At 40.9% G+C, this 22,241-nt stretch overlaps 1 protein-coding gene across 1 annotated transcript in view; it reads right to left on the bottom strand.

Annotated features, from left to right (window-relative positions):
* Positions 1 to 22,241, bottom strand: part of LANCL3 (LanC like family member 3) — a gene marked incomplete at its 5' end in the record, with an annotated part of 50,628 nt that overhangs the window by 10,883 nt on the left and 17,504 nt on the right. Inside the window, 8 exon segments of the mRNA XM_084870843.1 lie at positions 3,426 to 3,461; positions 3,463 to 3,480; positions 3,484 to 3,531; positions 3,535 to 3,632; positions 3,635 to 3,649; positions 20,452 to 20,467; positions 20,471 to 20,617; positions 20,621 to 20,649. Coding sequence (XP_084726969.1) covers positions 3,426 to 3,461; positions 3,463 to 3,480; positions 3,484 to 3,531; positions 3,535 to 3,632; positions 3,635 to 3,649; positions 20,452 to 20,467; positions 20,471 to 20,617; positions 20,621 to 20,649 — 407 coding nt within the window.

The raw sequence follows: 22,241 nt of genomic DNA, 5'->3' as shown, positions 1-22,241 counted from the left end.
GACTCAGGGTCCTTCAGTACTTGTTGCAAGCGCCTCTTAGAGAAAGGTGCCCTCGATTTTCGCCTGCTACCAAACAGTGTAGGCTCTCCCGCAATGGGCCCGAAACTGGGGTTCAGTTCAGTTGGAAGTGGAGTTGGAGATGGAGTTCAGAGCAGTCTGGAGCCTGTCTCCTTCCCGCCGAGGCAGTCCTATGGCACAGCCGGCCGTCCCTTCTCTGCGCGCAAGCAGTGTGCTCGCCTCCGGGACCTCCTTTCGCCACTTCCCCGGGGTTCCGCCTTACAGCCCAGCTCCCTATGGATGAGCCTGGGTCCCCGGGGTCTGGCGTAGAACTGGGGTTCAGAGCAGTCGGGGGCCCAGCACAGTCGGAGTGTTTATCTCCTTCCCGCTAGGGAACGCCCGCCAGGCACTCGGCCTCCCTCCTCTCCAGCTCCGTCCTCTCCGCGCGTATCTCCGTACCTTGGGCTTTTACAGCTCCTCCGCGCTTCCTTCTGGTTTTCTCCTTGCTGCTCGTTGTAGAATTTCCAGTCAGTCGACTTTCCTGTAGTTCTGGGTAATGTCCATTTTATATTTTAGTTGTATTTTATTGAAATTGTTGCGTGCGGCTGCGGCTAGGTGCCTACCCGAGCAGCCATCTTGGATTCTCCTGGATTCTTTTTTTTTTTTTTTACTTTTCTAATTGGGTGTTTTTTGCTTCTTTGTATTTCAAATATTTGACTTGATTCTTGTGATCCTCTAGTCTGCTGTTGGATCTATGTATATTATTCTTTGTTTCAGTCAGTGTACACTTTATTTCTAATTGGTCCTTTTTCATATCCTTGAGGGTCTAACTAAATTTATCAGCCTTTTTTATAAAATCATTGAAAAACCTTATAACCAGATACATGTGCCCAGATATTTTGGTTCTGAACTCTACATCTTTATAGTTTGCTTTCCTCAGTTTCTTTCATTTGTGATCTGTTTTTTTGTTTTGTTTTGTTTTGTTTTGTTTTGTTTTGTTTTGTTTTGTTTTGTTTTTTTTTCTCTTCATTTGGGTTGCTTCCCTGAGTTGATAGAGTGGCTTTGTGTGCTAGATGTCCTATAGGGCCCAAAGGCTCAGTTTCCCCAATTACATGAGGTAGACACTCATGGTGCACCCCTCTGTGGTCTGTGTGCACAGTCTTGTTTTAGTTAACCCTTGATTGTTGTTGATATTATTGGAAGGAATTGATCTCCAGGTCAATTGGCTGTGAGGATCAGTTGTGTCTATGCTGGGACAAATTCTGTGCTGGAGACACCCTTATGAGGCAAGACTTGCTTTATTGGGGCTTTTATGCTCACTGAGTCTGCCCTCTGAGTGTGTCCTTTATAGATCTGAGGAGTTGTAATCTGGATGGTCCTACTGTAACCCACTGGCTCTTGGGTGTCCAAGGAGATGCTAATTTGCAGATTCCTCTTCTTTGTTTGTGTTTTGCAGGAGCCCAGATGAGGCCCAACTGTGAAGTCATGCAAGCTACTATGGGGCCTTGGGCCTTCTTTTGGATGTTCTGGTCTTTCTGACTCAGCTGCAATTTATTCGGTAAGTTTAGATTTCAAAGGACCAGTCCATTCATATGCAAAAGCCTCTTCACACATTTTTGGATGGCATGGAGTCTCAGGGTGGAGCAAACAGCAATGGTTTTCTGTCAGCCATGCCCTATGAGGCCTCTGAGTCTCAGTGCCCCATGGTAATCACTTCACCTCTGAGAGAAAGCCGCTCTTGCATTCTGCCCACTGCCAGACAGTCCAGTTTATCCCCGTATGAGTCTGGGTCCCAAGAGTTTTGCCTGAAACTGGAGTTCAGAGCAGTTGGGAGCTTGCCTGCAGATTGAAAAATCCAGTCGTATACTCAGTTGCTAGCCCTCTCTGTGTGCATGCCTCCATACCTCTGCACCTTACTTTTGCAGTCCTCTGAGTCTCAGTGTGCTTTTCTCTTCCCTTCTAGTTGTAGAATTTCCACTTAGGCAGTCTTCCTGTGGCTCTGGATGATGTCTGTTTTGTCTTTGAGTTGTAGTTTTGAAGTGGTTGTAGGAGCCTGCAAATTCAGGTGTTTACCTATGCTGCCATCTTGGTTTCTCTGCAATAAAAAAAAAATATATAAAAAGAATATATATGTGAGAAAGGAAGTAACAATATTTTAATTATTTGCAGATGAGTGTCTATTTAGAAAACCCAGTGAAATATAATGTCAATCTCATAGAAACAGTAATGTAGCTCAGTAACGTGGGCAGATATATCATTATGTATTTATCAAAGCTAAGGTGGTTATAAGATAAAATGCAGATTTATGTGAAAGAAATGCCTCTTAGATTGCTAAACTGCAATAATATGTATGTTTTAAAATGCTTTCATTAATACTAGTAACAAATGACATGAAAATATGGTAGAGGACATAATTCCCATAACAAAATTGGAAATAAAACACTAGGAATAAAGTTAACAAGAAATAGACATGATCTTCATTAGATCAAAACTTTACCAAATGGCATTTTAAAAAATTGAAATAAAAATACAACATACCAGATTTCTGGATAGAAAAAGTCAGTATTCTAAAAATGTTTAATTCTCACTAAGGTAACCTTTTCATTCATTTAAATTCCAATCAAATTATCATATGATTTATTTTTACTTGAAAAATTGATTCTAAAGTACAATTGAAAGAATGAGAGACTAGCTAAGAAAAACTAGAAATAAATGAATCATAAAATATAGAAAGTCTAGAAACAAACCCATATATCAATGCAAATTAATATTTCCCACTTTTTATAATCTTACAGTGGGAAAGGTCTTTTTAAGAAAAACACAAAATCCAGAAATCTTGTAACCTTGACAATTCTGACAAGAAAAATACTTAAAATTTTGGTCTAGTGGAAGACCATGTGCTAAATTGAAAGATAAATAACAAAGTAAGAAAGTATTGACAGAGTATATTGACAAAGAGTTACAATCATCAATGTAAATATCATAATAGAAAAAAATGGGCAAAAAATGGGAATGAAATAAAGTGGGTCAAATGACTTCAATTCTAAAATTTCTCTTACAAGTAATGCTTGCAAAAAATAAAAAAAATGCTTGTGTAAGTGCATAGAAATGTACTAGTATGTACTGAATATTTGGTACAATTTAGTTTGTATTAGTGAAGACTGAATATGTACACATGTCCACTACTTAAAGATTGGTTAAATTAATCATGGTACATCTTTAGTTAGTGAGTATGTAGTCATTAAAATTATGAGATAGATTTATACAAACTGAAAAGGGATCCCTTAAACTTAGGTTGCAAACAGTATACATAATATTGTCAAGCATTTGTTTAGAGTCATAGTTGATGTATTATTTTTACATTTTTAAAATATATAACTCTATTACCTATTCAGAATGTTGGTTAGATTAACATCTGCAAAAAATACATGTGAAGAATGGCTGACCTTTGGGGTCAGTAGATATATTAGAGTTTCCTATGAGCTAATAAAACAACAGTAAGACATAAGCACTGCCAGCTACACTGTGGCAAATTCATGGCCCCTTTTTTAGTAGGCCCTTCTGCCATGTGAGTTCCCCACACTGGATACATGTGTCCAGGTACTGTGGTTTCTTAGAAACCAGATAAGCTTTGCAAACAGATAGGCAATGCCTGTGAAAATATCCAAGACATTAGAGGTTACTTTCAGTTTTTATTACTATAGAGCATAACTTCTCAAACTGTGAAAGGCTCACAAATCCCCAGTGTATTGGTAAAATATCCATTCTATTCTTCTAGATCTGAGATGGGTCCTGAGATATTGCATTTCTAACAAGTGTACTGTTGGAGACCACATTTTGAATAGCAAGGTTATAGAATTTCCTATAAGGGAGTCTTATTTTACCCATGAAATTTATTTTAAGTTGTTTCAATTATATTGTGGTGTTAATCCATGGAGAAAAAACAAAAATTACATGGATTGATAAAAATTCATAATCCTATAGAATAAAGAAGTAATTTGCAAATTGACCATCATGCTGTTACAAGATGGCTGCTTACAACCAGGCCGGCAGGGGGGGTTAGTGAGGGATGACTAAACGACTGAACAAGCAGGCCGTGTGGGGCTACCAGGCCAGCAAGGGGGGTTAGTGAAGGAAGACCAAAGGACTGAACAAGGAGGCTGTGTGGGGTGATGAGGCCTGCAGGGTGTTAGGATGACCAAATGACTGAACATCAGGCTGTGTGGGGCAACCAGTGGGACTATGAGGGGAGATGAAGCTGGCAGGGGGAGCAGTTGGGGGCCATTAGGCTGGCAGGGGGAAGTTGAGGGTGAACAGGCCAGCAGGAGGGGTGCAGTAGGGTTGAGCAGGTGGCAGGGGTTGGAGCTGGGGGCAATTAGGCTGGCAGGGGGGGGGGAAGTGAGGGGAAACTAGGCCAGCAAGGGAGGATATTGGGGGTGACCATTCTGGCAGGGGGGGCATTAAGGGGTGACCAGGCCAGTAGGGGGGGTAATTAAGAGCAACCAGGCAGGCAGGCAGGTGAGCATTTAGGAGCCAGTGGTCCAGGATTTTGCGAGAGATCAGGCCTAAACCGGCAGTTATTCCCAGATTGTAGAGGGTGCAGGCTGCCCTGAGGGTACCCCCACCCCCCTGCATGAATTTCATGCACTGAGCCTCTAGTTTATAAATATTTAATAATGCATACTATGGTAAGTATTATGCATATTTGGCTATTTGGAATGGCTAAAATTTATGGTTTGCCCATTCTTCTCCTCCTCTAAAGTTCAGAATTTTTAATGTTAAAGGACTTATAACTATACATCTTTGAAGAGCGAAAAGAGTAGTCCTGACAAAATAATAATGATTCCAAATGACTTATCCAAGACTTCTACTTCAGCTATGAAATTAGTTCTCAACTTGATTGTTCCAAGGAAAGACATTTTCCTTCAAAACTTCTCAACAGAGGCAACCTCAATTATACAGGCAGGAACAGAAATAAGAGAAGTGACAACTACTAATTGTGACAGTAGGCCCTGTCTGCCCAAGAGATAAGGACTCTGGAAACGGACCAGGCCAGGGGGGAAAAGTTTAAAAAAATAAAGTCAGTCGTAACTCCGTGCCGGGAGTTCCTTTGGGGTGGGACATGCAAACCTCCCTCCGCATGGGGCTGGGAAATTGGGGTCATAAAAAACCGCAGCATCCTGCACTCCCGTTGGGAGTCAGAACAGACATTCTGTTTGAAGCAAAACAGGCCAGGTTGTGTAAATCACCTAAGGAACAGCTAAAGACGGCCAGTTCTTTGTCCTGAGGGGCCAATCAGAGAGTGACAGACCAACAGTGGGATGGGATGGGAAAAAGAGGTATAAGAGGAGGGACTGCCCCTCCATCCGGGTGTTTGCCAGCTGCTGCGTCAGCCAAGGTTTGAGCCCGGATTCGAATCTGTAATAAATTCTAGCATGCTTAATCAAATTGGCTCTGGTGGTTCATCTCTTGGGAACTCGCTTTGTAACACTAATAGAAACATGTCCCTTAAGTTTTTGTTGCTCATATTCATAGAGGAAATTAGTTACCCAAGATCACTCTCTCTCTCCTGCATGGCCTTCCTTATTCCTATATAAAGTAGAAAAGACTGGAAGTATTTTACTAACTCATCAAGATTCCTTTTGCCTTTCATTTCCTTTGACTGAGCTCTTTACAATTCTGCAGAAAAAGGATTACTGTGTGGAAAACTGGTAGCAACATATAAAGAAATCCTGTCCCTAGAAACTCAAATTATGCCTGATAGAGGTTGGATTGACTTTCCTCAGCCTTTGTGGAAGCAGCAACTTTTGCATCTACAAAGCAAATTCATGTCAGCATTCCTAATGGCATATATATATATATATATATATATATATATATATATATATGCTTTTTGGATTTTCCTTTGAACCAGTTGTAACACCTTTCTGGTTGCCTTATACATTAATGAGCAAATAAAATCATTCACATGTTTATTTTATATTTGTCTGAGACTTATGACTTTATTCTCTTTTTTATTGTTCATCAGGTTTTTTAATTTCCTTTTTTTATTAATAAACTTTTATATTTTTAAGAATAAAATTTAAAATCTAATAATTTTAAACCTTGTTTTTTCTGCCCTGGGAACTGAGAAGCAAGCTTGTTTACAAGTAAACTTGCCCTTGGGTTATCAAAAGGCATAGCCATTCAAATGTAAATGAACACATTGTTTAAAGATAGCTGCTGGCTGGAATTGGATTACCTGTTCTGGGTGGGAAGGGCTTGTCCTCCCCTTTCTCCATTAAAATTAAGGTGTTAGCTTTAAAACCTCTTTTTGGCAAGAGACCTTAAACTTTCAGAACTTTAAATTTTTCAGATATCAAATCAATTACTTAGCAGTTTCTCAAATCAATAATACCTCCACATTCCCAAGGATACACTTCAAACAAAAGACATCCAAATAGATCAACCAACCTCATCCAGACCCCACACAAGGCACTCACAGATCAACACCCCAGCACTACAACCACTCAACACATCCAGATCTAAGCCTTCATCACTTTATTCAGCAGACCCTCAAGTTCCCCCCAAAGTTTCCAGCCATGTCTGAGAAGCAGCCATGGGGCATGGGCAGGTGAGGAGTGAGCTGCTCCTGACCCAGCAGCTCTGGGTCTGGCTGCTCTGGGCCTGGCTGCTGCTGCTCCAGGCCTGTCTGCTCCCGACCTGGCCACTCCGGGCCTAGCTGCTGCTGCTCCTGGCCCGTGGTCAGCCTGGCTGCAGATTCTCCAGGCCCCGCTGCTCCAGGCCTGGATATTCCAGACCAGGCTGCCACTGCCCTGGGCCTGGCTGCCACCGCTCCAACATTCTGGTTTTTTTTTTGTTTTTTTTTTAACGCATTTATGTTGCAATGTTGGCTGATGAGTTGAATTCTGTCTTAATCTTCGATTTTTCAAGATCTTCTTTGTATTCTTTCTTAAGTAATTTTACTATCTTTTTGCTATAACTTGACTTCTTCACATCGAAAACTTCTTCGGTTTCTTCCTCATCATCCTGGAAGCTCAGCAGGCTGGTCCGCAGTGCTCCTTTGTTTTCTGTGACCTCCTGCGCAGCTTCAGCCTGTTGCCAGGGTTGGCGCCACCAGGGAAGCAGCCCCCGGCCTCTGCTCCGTGGCCCGCAGTCAGTGGTTGTGGGTCCAGCGGCACCTCCCCCCCCGGGGGCCCTGCAACCCAGCTCCTTGCCGGCGTCCCGTGGCGACAGCCACGGTGGCGGCTCCCGCTCCTCATCTCGCTCTTCACAGTTCCTGAGGTTCAGCGTGCCTTCTCTCTCCTTCCTAAATGTCAGAGCCTCCTCTTAGCCAGCCGTACGAAGCTTCAGGGGCGATGTTTCCCCTGTTTTCCAGTTCAAAATTCAAATTTGTTGTGGTAGGCTGCATTTGGGTGTCTACCCTATGCCGCCATCTTGGTTTCTCCACTTTATTCTCTTTTAAAATCTATCCTTGAACACTCCCTATGATTAACACTTATATAACATGCTCTCTTCATCTAATGCTTTCCAATCAACCACTGAAAATGGTCATCTATAGAATTGTTCTTCAGTTTTAGGAACAAAGTGTCTCCCACTGACAAAAGGATAATTTTAAAAGAAATGAACTTATTTAGTTATATATACAGGGTGTCCCAAAATATGTATACACACTTCAAAAGCTGATAGCTCAATTTTGAAAACGAAATGCATTTTAATAAAAACTGCCCTTATAATTATTCAAAGAGTGTATATATATTTTGGGGAACACCCTATATATTCATTCACTGTATCTATTCATTTGAAAGTATTCATTGATTATCTACTGTATGCATAGCATGATTGGCTTCATGGGCATGTGATCTGTACAGTCTCACAAGGATCTGATGCTGTGTTGAATGATCTGTTATTGCCATCTTGAAATACTTAATAATTTTTAAAGTCATCTTCAAATTATGTAGCAAGTCCTGGGTAATACAAAATAAGTGCTACTCCCAACTTCTCCCGGAGCTCCAGGCTCGGCGCAAAGGCGGCGCCACCCTACCAGGAAGGGAGCAGCTTCTCTGAGGCCTGGAAAACCCACAGCCGAGGAGTCCATCGAGCACCTGTGGCGCCCTGATCGGAGCAAGCACGTGGATTCAAGGAAGCTCTTCAACCACCCACAGAAAGGTCAGAGTTTGCGTGGCTAGCCTGAGAGTTCAGGCTGCGGTAGCCCCATTGCTCCCGCGAGGCCCCTCCCCCAGAGCAGCCCTGAGCACCAAGGCCCGGAGCGCCACGAGGCCCCGCCCCCAGTGCGGCCCTGAGCGCCACGGCCCCACCTATTGATATATTGTAGCACCAGAGTGCCGCGAGGCCCCGCCCCCCAGTGCTGCCCTGAGCACAGCGGCCCCGGAGCACCGCGAGGCCCCGCCCCCAGTGCCGCCTGGAACGCCCCGGCCCCACCTATATTGTAGCCCAGGAGAGCTGCGAGGGCCCGCCCCCAGAGAGAAAGAAGGCCAGAGCAACCAAAGACTGGGAGGTCAAACCAGTAACACTGACACCTAAGGGCTGAACTACAAACTGCCTTTTTTTTTTCTTCTTCTTTTTTTCTTTTTTCTTTTTCTTTTTCTTTTAATTAATCAAAAATAAATGGACACAAATAACTAAGATATAGCCTACCTAAATTTAAGGACTACCTTACAAAACTGAGGTGCAGTGGAATGCTGGGAACTGCAAGACTCTCTGGTCCAAGAACCAGGCATACCAAATACAACAACAGAGGAAGTGATTGAACACTACTGGACAATTTTATGCTAATTTTACTATTCTTTATTTTATTTTCATTTTTTACATTTTTTATTTAATTTTCATTTTTTACATCTTTTACTTCAGAAACGATTTTTTTTTCTTTTTTCCTTACTTGATTTTACCTTTTCAATTATTACATTTTTCAATCTCTATCATCACTATTACTACTGATATTTTGCAATTTTTTTTTCTTTTCCTCTCCAGTACCATTTTACTTCCTCTTTATTTTACATTGGGAGTAACCTTCATTCTATTTTAATCTCTACTATAGCATCATTCAACCCTATCTCAATTCGACCTTTACCCCATCACTCTCTTACTAAACTTTAACCTTTTAGTCTCCAGTTTATCCTATCCCTTTCCGGCTTTAGTTTTTCCTCTATTCTTTCTGTATACCCCCTGCTAAAGCTCTCACTATACTCATAGACCTAAGTTCCAACCCCTGATACAAGTGTATAAATACCACTCTCTGCACTATATTAACTAGTTAAAAAAAAAAAAACACACACACACAAAAAAAACGGTTCTACTTTCTATCCTTTTCTCATTGTTTGAGTGAAGGTTGAATATTGTGAATATTTATGCTTTTCAGTGAAATTGTTATGCTTATTCCTGTGTTGTTATTGTTGCTTTGTATTTTTTTTTTAAATCCTCTGTTTTTGTTTGTTTCTTTGACTTCTGTATATCATAACCTTACTTAATAATAGTGGATATTGTATTGTAGTTTGTATTAATCTCCAAGTATTGTTACCGGCATTGGCTGGGCTCAGTGGTTGATCTATGGCAATTTTCTCCACATATATATAGTTTGTTTCCCATTTTTTTAGTTTGCTTCTTTTCTCTCTCTCTCTCTCTCTCTCTCTCTCTCTCTCTCTCTCTCTCTCTCCTTCTCCCTCTCTCTTCTTTTTCTCCCTGTTTTCCAACTTCATTTTGTCATTACTTTATTTCTTCTTTGACTTTTTTTTTTAATTTTTATTTTTACCTTCCTTCCTTCCTTCTCTCCTATACCCTAATTTGCCTATCGCTAGGGGTTACCTTTATTAGAGGTTATTAACATTGTAAATACATTCCTGTTAAGTGCCTCTCGTGTTGTACCTGGTAGTGTTGTATTTTGCACCTATAAATTAACACAAGAGAAAGAACACCACATAACCAGACATCCTGAAAAGAGATACCATGGGAAGACAAAGAAACACCCCACAAATGAAAGAAAAGCAGGCATCACCAGAAAAGGAAGTAAACGAGCCAGAGGCAAGCAGCCTACCAGAGCAAGAGTTCAGAATAATGATTATAGGTTGGCTAAAAAGAATGGAAGAGAAATTTGACAATAATCAAGAAGAAATGAGGAAGAACCATCAGGAATTGAGGAAGAACCAAGAAGAAATGAAAAATGACATCGCTACCATGAAGAACTCAATAGAAAGCATCAAGAGTAGACTAGATGAAGCGGAGGACCGCATCTGTGAGCTAGAAGACAAGATGGAAAAAAATACCCAATTAGAGCAGCTTCTAGAAAAAAAGATTAAAAAGCAGGAGGAGAGCCTACGGGAGCTTTGGGACATTACAAAACAAAATAATATTCGAATAATGGGGGTTCCAGAAGGAAAGGAAACTGAGGTAGATGTGGAAAAAGTATTTCAAGAAATAATGACAGAAAACTTTCCTGAGATAGAGAAGAAAAAACCCACACAAATCCAAGATGCTCGCAGAGTCCCAAGCAAAATGAATCCCAGAAGACAGACGCCAAGGCACATTATAATTAAAGTGGCAAACAACAACGACAAAGTAAGAATCTTAAAAGCAGCCAGAGAGAGACAGAAAGTTACTTAGAAAGGAACCCCCATCAGACTAGCAACTGATTTCTCAACAGAAACATATCAGGCCAGAAGGGAATGGGATGAAATATACAAAGTCATGCAAAGGAAGGGTTTGAATCCAAGAATACTGTACCCAGCAAGACTATCAATCAAAATTGAAGGGGAAATCAGGAGCTTCACAGACAAAAAAAGACTGAAGGAATTTATCTCCACCAAACCAGCAATGCAAGAAATGCTAAAGGGTCTACTGTAAAAATAAAGAAATAGGAATTGAAGAAGGAACATGGGTATAGAATAAAAATGCCATCAAATGAGTACCTATCAATAATAACCTTAAATGTAAATGGATTAAATGCTCCAATCAAAAGACATAGGGTGTCAGATTGGATAAGAAAACAAGACCCTTACATCTGTTGCCTACATGAAACCCACCTCAGAAAAAAAGATGCACACAGACTGAGGGTGAAGGGATGGAAAAAAGTTTTCCAGGCAAATGGAAAGGAAAGAAAAGCTGGGGTAGCAATACTTATATCTGACAAATTAGATCTCAGAGTGAAGGACATAACAAGAGATAATGAAGGCCACTTCATAATACTAAAGGGAACAATCCAACAAGAAGAAATAACCCTGGTAAATATATATGCACCCAATACAGGAGCACCCAAATACTTAAAAAAACTGCTGGAGGACATTAAGGGAGAGATTAATAGCAATACAATCATAGTAGGAGATTTTAATACCCCATTGTCACCCTTCGACAAATCATCTAAACAAAAAATCAGCAAAGAAATATCAATCCTAAACGACTCACTAGACCAGATGGAATTAATTGACATCTTTAGAACATTCCACCCCAAAGCCACAGAATATACATTCTTCTCAAGTGCACATGGGACATTCTCAAAGATAGACCACATTTTGGGACATAGGCAAAGTCTCTTCAAATTCAAGAAGATAGAAATCATATCAAGAATCTTTTCAGATCATAGTGGCATAAAACTGGAAATTAATTACAATAAAAATAATCCAAAGATATCAAACACATGGAGACTAAACAACATGCTATTAAACAAGGACTGGGTTACCAGAGAAATCAAGGAAGAAATTAAAAACATCCTGGCAACAAATGACAATGAAAACACAACAATCCAAAATCTATGGGACACAGCAAAAGCAGTTTTGAAAGGGAAGTTCATATCCTTACAAGCCTATTGCAAAAAACTAGAAAAAACGGTAACAGATTAACTAACTCTACAACTCAAAGAGTTAGAAAAAGAGAAACAAGAAAAGCCCAGTGTAAGCAGAAGGAAGGAAATAACAAAAATCAGAGCACAGATAAATGACATAGAGACCAAAGAAACAATACATAAGATCAACAAAACCAAGAGCTGGTTCTTGGAAAGGATAAACAAGATTGATGGACCTCTAGCCAGGCTAACCAAGAAACAAAGAGAGAGGACCCAAATAAACAAAATCAGAAATGAAAGAGGTGAAATAACAACAGACCCCACCGAAATACAACAGATTGTTACAAAATACTAAGAACAACTCTATTCCAACAAACTAAACAACCTGGAGGAAATGGACATATTCCTAGAAAAATACAAACTGCCAAAACTCAATCAGGAAGAATCTAAAAATCTCAATAGACCAGTGACGTGGGAAGAAATTGAAACCGTCATCAAAAAGCTTCCAGCAAACCAAAGCCCAGGGCCAGATGGCTTCACAGGAGAGTTTTACCAAACATTCAAGGAAGAACTAAAACCTATCATCCTCAGACTATTCCAAAAAATCCAAGAGGAAGGAACACTTCCGAACTCCTTCTATGAAGCCAGCATCACCCTAATACCAAAACCAGATAAAGACAACTCAATGAAAGAGAATTACAGGCCAATATCCCTCATGAACATAGATGCCAAAATCCTCAACAAAATTCTAGCAAATCGACTCCAGAAGAACATCACAAAGATCATACACCATGACCAAGTAGGATTTATTCCAGGAATGCAAGGATGGTACAATATCCGCAAATCAATAAACGTGATACATCACATAAACAAATTGAAAGATAAAAATCATATAGTCATATCAATTGACGCAGAAAAAGCATTTGACAAAATCCAACACCCTTTCCTGTTAAAAACTCTTAAAAAGGTGGGAGTACAAGGATCATACCTCAACATAATAAAAGCTACATATGATAAACCCACAGCCAACATTATACTCAATGGGCAAAAACTAAAACCATTCCCTCTAAGAACAGGAACAAGACAGGGATGCCCACTCTCGCCACTCCTGTTTGACATAGTTCTGGAAGTACTAGCCATTGTAATTAGACAAGAGGAGGAAATAAAAGGCATCCAAATTGGAAAAGAAGAAGTAAAGTTATCCTTATTTGCAGATGACATGATATTGTACATAAGAAACCCAAAAGACTCCATTAAAAAACTAATTGACTTAATAAATGAATTTGGCAACGTAGCAGGATATAAAATTAATGCCAAGAAATCCATGGCATTTCTATACACCAACAGTGAAACTACAGAAACAGAGGCTAAAAAAGCAATTCCATTCACCATCGCACCAAAAAAATTAAGATACCTAGGAATAAATTTAACTAAAGAAATAAAGGACCTATTTGCGGAAAACTACACGACACTGAAAAAAGAGATTGAGGAAGATGTAAGGAGATGGAAGAACATACCATGTTCATGGATTGGTAGAATCAACGTCATCAAAATGTCCATACTTCCTAAAGCAATCTATAGGTTCAATGCACTCCCCATTAAAATACCAACGACATATTTCACTGACCTAGAAAGAACTCTCCAAAAGTTCATTTGGAACAATAAAAGACCCCGAATAGCCGCAGCAATTCTGAGAAAGAAGAGTAAAGTAGGAGGGATCTCAATACCAGACTTCAAACTATATTACAAAGCCACTGTTCTCAAAACAGCCTGGTACTGGCACAAGAACAGACAAATAGATCAATGGAATAGAATTGAGAACCCAGATATCAACCCAAATCACTATGCTCAATTAATATTTGACAAAGGAGGCACGAATATACAATGGAGTCAAGACAGTCTCTTCAATAAATGGTGTTGGGAAAATTGGACAGACACATGCAAAAGAATGAAACTAGATCACCAACTTACACCATTCACAAAGATAAACTCAAAATGGATACAGGACTTAAACATCAGATGGGAAACCATAAAAATACTAGAAGCATCCACAGGTAGCAAAATCTCAGACGTATGCCAAAAGAACTTCTTCACTGATACTGCCCCTAGGGCAATGGAAGCTAAAGAGAAAATAAACAAATGGGACTACTTCAAAATAAAAAGCTTTTGCACAGCAAAAGAAACCATCAATAAAACAACAAGAAAGCCCACGGTGTGGGAGATCATATTTGCAAATATTACCACTTATAAAGGTTTAATCTCCAACATTTACAGACAGCTTATACAACTAAATAAAAGGAAGATGAATGATCCAATTAAAAAATGGGCAATGGACCTAAACAGAATATTTTCAAAAGAAGGCAGAAGGAAGGCCAAAAGGCACATGAAAACATGCTTAAAGTCACTAATTGTCCGAGAGGTGCAAATCAAAACAACAATGCGGTACCATCTCACACCTGTCAGAATGGCCAACATCAACAAATCAACAAACGACAAGTGTTGGCGAGGTTGCGGAGAAAAAGGAACCCTCGTGCACTGCTGGTGGGAATGCAGACTGGTGCAACCACTGGGGAGAACAGTGTGGAGTTTCCTCAAAAAACTGAAAATGGAACTCCCATTTGACCCAGTAATCCCACTTCTAGGAATATATCCCAAGAAACTAGAAACACCAATCAGAAAGGATATATGCACCCCTATGTTCATAGCAGCACAATCTATAATCGCCAGAATCTGGAAACAGCCTAGGTGCCCGTCAGCAGATGATTGGATCCAAAAACCATGGTACATCTACACAATGGAATACTATGCTGCCATAAAGAAGAAGGAATTCTCATCATTTGCAGCAACCTGGATGGAATTGGAGAGCATCATGCTGAGTGAAATAAGCCAATCAATGAAAGAGAAACACCACAGGACCTCACACATCGGTGGATGATAAAGATCTTTATAAACTGATGAACCAAGAGACAGATATAGAGAAAGTAAAGCAACAGGCAGACTGTCAAATTACAGTGGGCAGGGTAGGGATATCAGGGGGAGATAATAGATCAACCGAAGGACTTGTATAAATGCATATAAGTACAACCAATGGACATAAAACTATGGGGAGGGAGGGGATGTGTGGGAGGGAGGAAGGGGGGCAATAAAAAAAAATCAAGAAAATATGTAAAAATAAATAAATAAATAAAACTAAATAAAATAAAATAAAATAAAAGTCGTTAACAATGAAAAAAACAAACAAACAAAAAAAAACAACAAAAAAAACAAAATAAGTGCTAAACATGACTATTGCCCTTCAGGAAGGCAGTGTCTAGAAAGGGAGAGAAAATTATATAAATGTGACTAACACATTATAGGACATGTAGTTCATTATACTTTTGGAGAATAAAATGAATGGTAACTGTCAATTATACTAGAGGGACCAGAAAAGTGCAAATTCCCTGAGGGAGACAGTCAGGTGAAGTAGGGCTTTTTTCAGGACTTTGTAGGATGCATAGGAAATTCCAGGCCCAAGGTTAGGGAGAGAGCATTTTAGGCATCAAGATCAGCAAGGGAAAATATTCAGAGCCTGGACAAACAAGCCACATGAAGACCAGTGGAGCAGTATTCTAACCAACAGGACAGAGGGTTGGAAGGGTAGACTGGGTTCACATTAAGAATGGTCCTACAAATCAAATTAGGCATTTGGACTGTATTCTGTAGGCAACAGGAAACCAAACAGTGGAAATGTTTTGGTTGGGGATTGGCTGCTTTTTATTTTTAACTAGAGGCCTGATGCACAAAATTCGTGCATGGGGTGTGTGTCCCTCAGCCCAACCTTCACCCTCTCCAATCTGGGACCCCTTGGGGGATGTTCCACTTCCAGGCCTAAACAGGCAGTCGGACATCCCTCTCACAATCCTGGACTGCTGGCTCCCAACTGCTCGCCTGCCTGCCTGATTGCCCCTAACTGCTTTTGCCTGCCAGCATGATTACCCCCTAATCACTCCCCTGCCAGCCTGATTGACACCTAACTGCTCTCCTGCAGGCCTGATCATCCCCAACTGCCCTCCCCTGACAGCTTGGTCACCTCCAAATGTCCTCCCCTGCATATTCCCTCTTTATTAGATAGGGTTTTTTTCTTTAACATATTAGACAGTCCTAACTGGTTTGGCTCAGTGGATGGAGCAATGGCATGCAGACTCAAGGGTCCCAGGTTCAATTCCAGTCAAGGCCATGTACCTTGGTTGGGGGTACCTACCCAATGGGGACTGTGTAGAAGGCAGCTAATCGATATTTCTCTCTTACAGATGTTTCTGGCTCTCTCTTTCCCTTCCTCTCTGTAAAACATCAATAAAATATATATTAAAAAAGAAACATTTAAGATTCCTCCATATCTGCCTGGATGGTGTGACTCAGTGGCTGAGAACCCAGGCTGAGCCGGGAGGGGATCTTCACGTGGGTGCAGGTGCCTCTGAGCCCCTAAGACCCCAGGCTTGGGGCATGTACCCAAACTGCTGCTTGGTACTGGAGCATTTCCAAGTGGCTGCAGGCAGGACGGGAATGTCTTCCCCCCACCCAGCCGTTTGGGGCCTGCACTCATAGGCTCTGAGTGGCCAAGGGGAGTTTTGGGACTCCTGCTGCTCAGGGCCTACGGCCCCCAGGCCAATCAGCAAATTAACCACCATCTTTGTTGGGTTAGTTTGCATACTCACTCTGATTGGCTGTGGGAATAGAGAAGGTACGGTCAATTAGCATTTTCCTCTTTCATGAGTGTAGAAAATGTGATTAGTATTATAGGCAAAATGACCCACTTAGGTGTCAGGAGATACCTAAAGAAGGGCAATGGGGTAGCTATGAACTAATTATGTTGGCAGAAAGATAGAAAAGAGACTAATGAAACAGCTCAAAGGTGGCTGTTTAGATATTCATTGAATACATACTATATGCCAGGCACAGTAGTAGATGATAAGGTTTTAAAAAGTATCTGCCTTCATAGTATATATCACCTAACTAGAAGCATTAATTAGGCTTAGGCTATGTGAAGGGGGAATTAGATTATGATGAAGCACACAAGAAGGCTCCTAACCCACACTTGCAGGTATGAAAGGCCTTTGGGGGAGTGGCACCATCTAGCCTGAGTACCAAAGGTTGAGAAGAAATTAGCCAGGTGAGTTGAAGGCCCTTGGTGCTCTGCTTGATCCCCTTGACCTTGCCAGCAGGTGCACCCATCTCCCAGTTGCTATGAGCTGGCTGCTAACAAAGTTCACAGCTTTCATCTTCTTGGAAGATTTGCCCTCAGCCAAATGGGAGGCTAGGCTATATGCCCATCCCCCAGCAGATTTTAGCCAATGACTGACACAGGGTTACAAAAGATTAGCCTCAAGATAAACCAATTCTGTGGTGTAATCTGTGCCTCTTAGCTTCCCCTCAAAATCCAGGTGAAGCTAGTCTCCAGATGAGACACAGAAAGCCCTTTGTGACCCAGCTCCCTACTCTGTTCTCATTTCCCCCCTCTACTCTCTACTTAACACTTTCCACTTTGGTTAACCTAAGCTATTCATAGTTCCTGTTTCTTCACTATGTGGTCTCATGCCCCTGACTGACTTTTATTGAAACAAATTTTCCACATTTCTTGGCCTGGTCAACTTATCTCAAGTATCACATCCTTTAGGAAGCATTCTCTGAACCTGGAGGAACACCAGGAATCCCTGCTCTGAGCTCCTATCACTCCCTATTCAAACCTTAGCACTTATATAGTACTAGAGGCCCATTGCACAAAGATTCATGCACTAGGCATTCCTTCCCTTGGTTGCCAGCACCAGTTTTTCTCCAGCACCCAGGACCCAGACCTTTGCTTTGGCAGGAGCCTTCTATCTTCGCTCTGGCTGGAGCCTTCAATCTTCACTTTAGCCACAGGCCGCTCCTATAGCTCCCTCCGCTCCCCTCCCTCCCCCTTACAGCAGGTGTTAGGCCCCGCCTGGCCTCTGCGCTTGCATACATGCTGCCCAGAGACCCTAAGTGGCTGGGGGAGCAGGGGCACTGCCATCTTTGTCAGGTTAATTTGCATATTCATTCCTGATTGGCTTGTGGGCATTGCAAAATGACAGTGAATTTGCATATTTCTCTTTTATTAGTGTAGATCATATTAAAATTGTCTGTGTGCATATCTGCCTCACATAGTGCAAATTTCCCAAGACTTGGACCTCTTTCTTGTTCAATTTTGCTATTCTAGTTTGTAACACATGGCAAGGGGTTCACAAATGTCTACTGACCATATAATGTCTCATTTCTTATCCCAACACAGTCCAACACTGAGTGAAGATGAAAGATGTGGAAGGAAGAAGGGATGAGATGGTCCAATTACTATACCAGGCCATTAATCCCAGACAGCTAATAGGTATTGATCCTATGGTTCTGGCAAGAGAGAAATGTCCTCTTCCTGCAGTTTGGGTCATGGCAGGGTACATGGAAGGAACCTTGGAATTCTTCTAAATCTATTGTCTCCTAACCAGATCTAATGAAATCCACAATAAGACTGATTAGTCTAAAAGAAAGGAATGTTGGATTTCTTTGATTTTTATGGGAACTGTGACATTTCATCGTGGGAATGCTAAGGCGCAGTGATAATAATAATAATAATAATAATAATCATCCTAAGTCAGCAACACTATATGCCTTTGTCAAAGACAATTAGAGAAAGGAAATATTAGGTAAGAACTATGATTTTAGAGACTAGATATTTGTAAACATGCAATTTAGCACAGCCTTGTGACAACCAGACTTGGCACATACAGTTTCAACATACTGGGGATCCATCCTGTGATCAGTAATTTCATGGAGTCAGGTATTGCATTGCACTAAAAAGCTTGGTAACAGTGACATCTGTACTACACAAGCCCTTCTTATTCTCAATTCAAAGTTACCTACCAAGTGTCTTTATGGAATTAATTTTAAAAACAGCCACACCTGTATTTCACACAGAGGAAAGAAAATGCCTGTCAGTGTTACCACAGTGATGATGTAGCATAATGCAATATAGAGCTTATTTTAGCCACAAAATTTGTTTTAATAGTGTGGACAAAAGGGGCCACATGCTGACATGACAAGCTCAGGGGAGGCCTGCATAGCAGTCTTGCAAACTCAGAGATCTAAAGTAACCACAAAGGATGGTCTGAAATTAAACTTTAAAGAAATGCACTTATGGTGGGCAGTTACATCCTAGGCCAGTATCTTACTGACAAGGTCAAGCCTATCTGTATTTTTTGCACCTATGATAACATACCCTTGAAATGCCTGGGTAACTTGTAACTTCCTTTTTTCTGAAGCCCCTGCACAACCAAATGTGGTAGGCACTTGGACAGATACCACAAATTCTTTCATTATTATGTTAATTGTTCCTGTACCCACCTAAGTATGTGTCCATCATTTTACTTCTTATCCAATCTCCTGTTTCTCCCCCACCCCTGTTTTGCTTTATCTCACCCCCTTAATCTATCACCAATGAATTTCATGTAAACCTCCTATGTCCCTCATTTGTTTGCAATGTATAAATACAAATGTAACCCGCCATTCTCCAGAGCATTAACTCAATTCGTTGAGGTGCTGCTTCCTGGCATACATTGACAGTTTGGCTCAAATAAACTCACAAAAATTCTTTACAGGTTTCAATGTTTTTTTGTTTTGTTTTGTTTTTGTTAACAATGGTTTTAAAATGACTTTTGTCCTGTATTTCAGAAACATTAAGGCTATGACAAGGTCATATGAATATGCCTACTATACTTTATTACATTTAATGAGAAAAAGTATATGCAACACTATCTTGTGATAGAGGATTGGATAAAGGAGATGTGGTACGTGTTACGCCCAGACTTCGTGATCTCCAAAGACCACCAGGGAGCCGAGTCCGATGCAATAAACAAAAGAGCCTCTTCCATGCTAGCATGTGCTCTGTCCCACTCACGCCTACAGCATGGCAGAAGAGAGGCCGAACTTCGACAGGTCAAGGGGTTTTATAGGGGTGGTGATGTCACTGCTTTGGCTGACTTTGATTGGTTGGGTGAGGGCTAGGGTCCAGTTACACAAAATGGAGGATAGCTATGCCCTGCTCTACCTTGTCCCACAGTACAAAATGGAGTCAGGAGTTAGCCTCTCCCCACCCTACCCTCTCAGTACATACACACAATGGAATACTACTCGGCCATAAGAAAGGATGAAATAGCACCATTTGCAACAACATGAATGGACCTTGAGAACATTATGTAAAGAGAAGTAAGTCTGACAGAGAAAGCTAAGAGCCATATAATTTCACTCATATGTGTGACATAAAACTGAAGCTTATGAACAAAAATAGCAGAGTAGTGGTTGCCAGAGAGAAGGGGATGGGGGATAAGGGAGTCATGATATGAAGTGACAGGAGAAGATTTGACTTTGGGTGGTGGCAACATGGTGCAATATAAAGATCTCGTAACATAAAAATCAACACATGAAACCTATATGTTCATGTTTACCAATGTCAGCCCAATCAATTTAATAAATAACATTTAAAATTTTTTCATATTGACCTTTTTATCTCATGTAGTAGTGATACAAGATAAGAAATAGCCTCACTTTTCAGAAAAGACACTTTTTTGTATCTAAGCTTGATGAAAGGCAATGTTTTCAGATAATAATGAGTGTGAGACCTGGAGCGCCATGGCATCAGTGCACCAGCTCATTCTCTCTCTTAATGACCTTGCCAAGCTCAGGTAGCCAGTTGCAGTTCTGTTCCTGCTCCATGAGGAAGTCCACACTCTGCCATACCAGCTCCTGATCTGAGGGCTTGATGTGCTCATAATAAGAAAGAAGCATCTAGAGAATAGATAATAGGCTATGAGCTATCCCTATATTGACAAGCAAAGCATAATAAATACACAGTTTAATTTGTGTAAAGACAATCATCTATATATATAAAAGCCTAACCAACTTCCTGACCAGCTGATAGCCAGTAGCTATATGTGCACTGACCACCAGAGGGAAGATAATCAACACAGGAGCAGAAACCACAGGCATGGAAACATGGAACAGACTGATGAATCTTAGAGGGAAGGGGGAAGTAGAGAGGGCAGAAAGATATTAACCAAAGATCTTATATGCATACTAGAGGCCTGGTGCCATGCACAGGTGGGGTCCCTCAGCCTGGCCTGGGGGGATTGGGCCTAAATCTGCTCTTTGACATGTACAGAGGGGTTCCGTATTGTGAGAGGGTGCAGGCCAGGCTGAGGGACCCCACCAGTGCACAAATCTTTGTACCAGGCCTCTAGTGGTATAAATAAAAAGAATAGCAAATTACTTCCAAGCACACATCCTATCTAATAAAAGAGTAATATGCAAATTAACCATCACTCCACTATACCCACCAGCCACACCCACCAGCCCACCAGAGTGAATATTCAAATTAACCCCAACCAAGATGGCTGTGGCCACAGAGAGCAGGAGGGAGGCTTGGGTTTCCCTGGCAATAAAGGAAGCCAAGCTTTCCACGCACCCTGATGAGCCCAGGCCTCCACTCAAGGGTACAAAGTTTCAATTATAGAAGGTACATAAATTCCAACAGAAATGGCTGCCACCACAGAGTGAGCAGGAGGCTTGGCTCCACTCCAGGCTATAAAGTTTCAATTGTAGAAGATAAATAAATTCCAGATACCAGGGCCTCCACTTGGGTTGCGGGGGGCATGGCTGACCTGCAAACCACCACAGGCCCCTCACCGAGGCTGCTCCACACCTCAAGAGAACCCCCACCCTGAGCAAAACTGACTAGAGCTGTAAATAGTTTTATTAAAACACACCATGGTCATTCATTGATCTATTGTCTATGGCTGCTTTTGTGCAACAATGGTGGAGTTGAATTTGTGAAAGAGACTATAGAGCCCAAAAAGCCTAAAATACATATTATTTATTCTTTTAAAAAAACAGTTCAGCTCTATCTGGTTTGGCTCAGTAGATAGAGTGCTGCCTGAGGACTGAGGGGTCCTGGGTCCGATTCTGGTCCAGAACACATTCTTTGGTTTTAGGCTTGATCCCCGGTCCTGCAACCAATCAATGTGTCTCTCTCACATCCATATTTCTCTCTCTGTCTCTCCCCTTTCCTTTCACTGTCTCTAAAAAATCAATGGAAAAAATATCCTTAGATGAGTATTAACAAAATAATAAATAAATAAACAAGAAAATAAATAAATAAGTAAATAAATAAATAAAAAGTTCAGTAATCAACCCATTTTAGAGAAAATATTTTTAAATTGTAATTAACATATTGATAGTTTTTATGAAAATGCTCTTAAAGTGCTTGAAAATAATTTGTTCTTGGTATCCTAAATATTCCTTCCTTCCTTCCTTCATTTATTATTCATTCAACACATAAGAATTAAGCATCTACTATGTGCCAGATACTGTTTAGGGGCTGAATGAATATAGATCAGTGAACAAAACAGACGAA

The sequence above is a fragment of the Pipistrellus hanaki genome, assembly GCF_964339955.1.
Source record: "Pipistrellus hanaki genome assembly, chromosome: X".
Lineage (NCBI taxonomy): Eukaryota > Metazoa > Chordata > Mammalia > Chiroptera > Vespertilionidae > Pipistrellus > Pipistrellus hanaki.
Note: the sequence above shows the minus strand (reverse complement) of the source record. Positions and strands in the feature narration are given on the sequence as shown.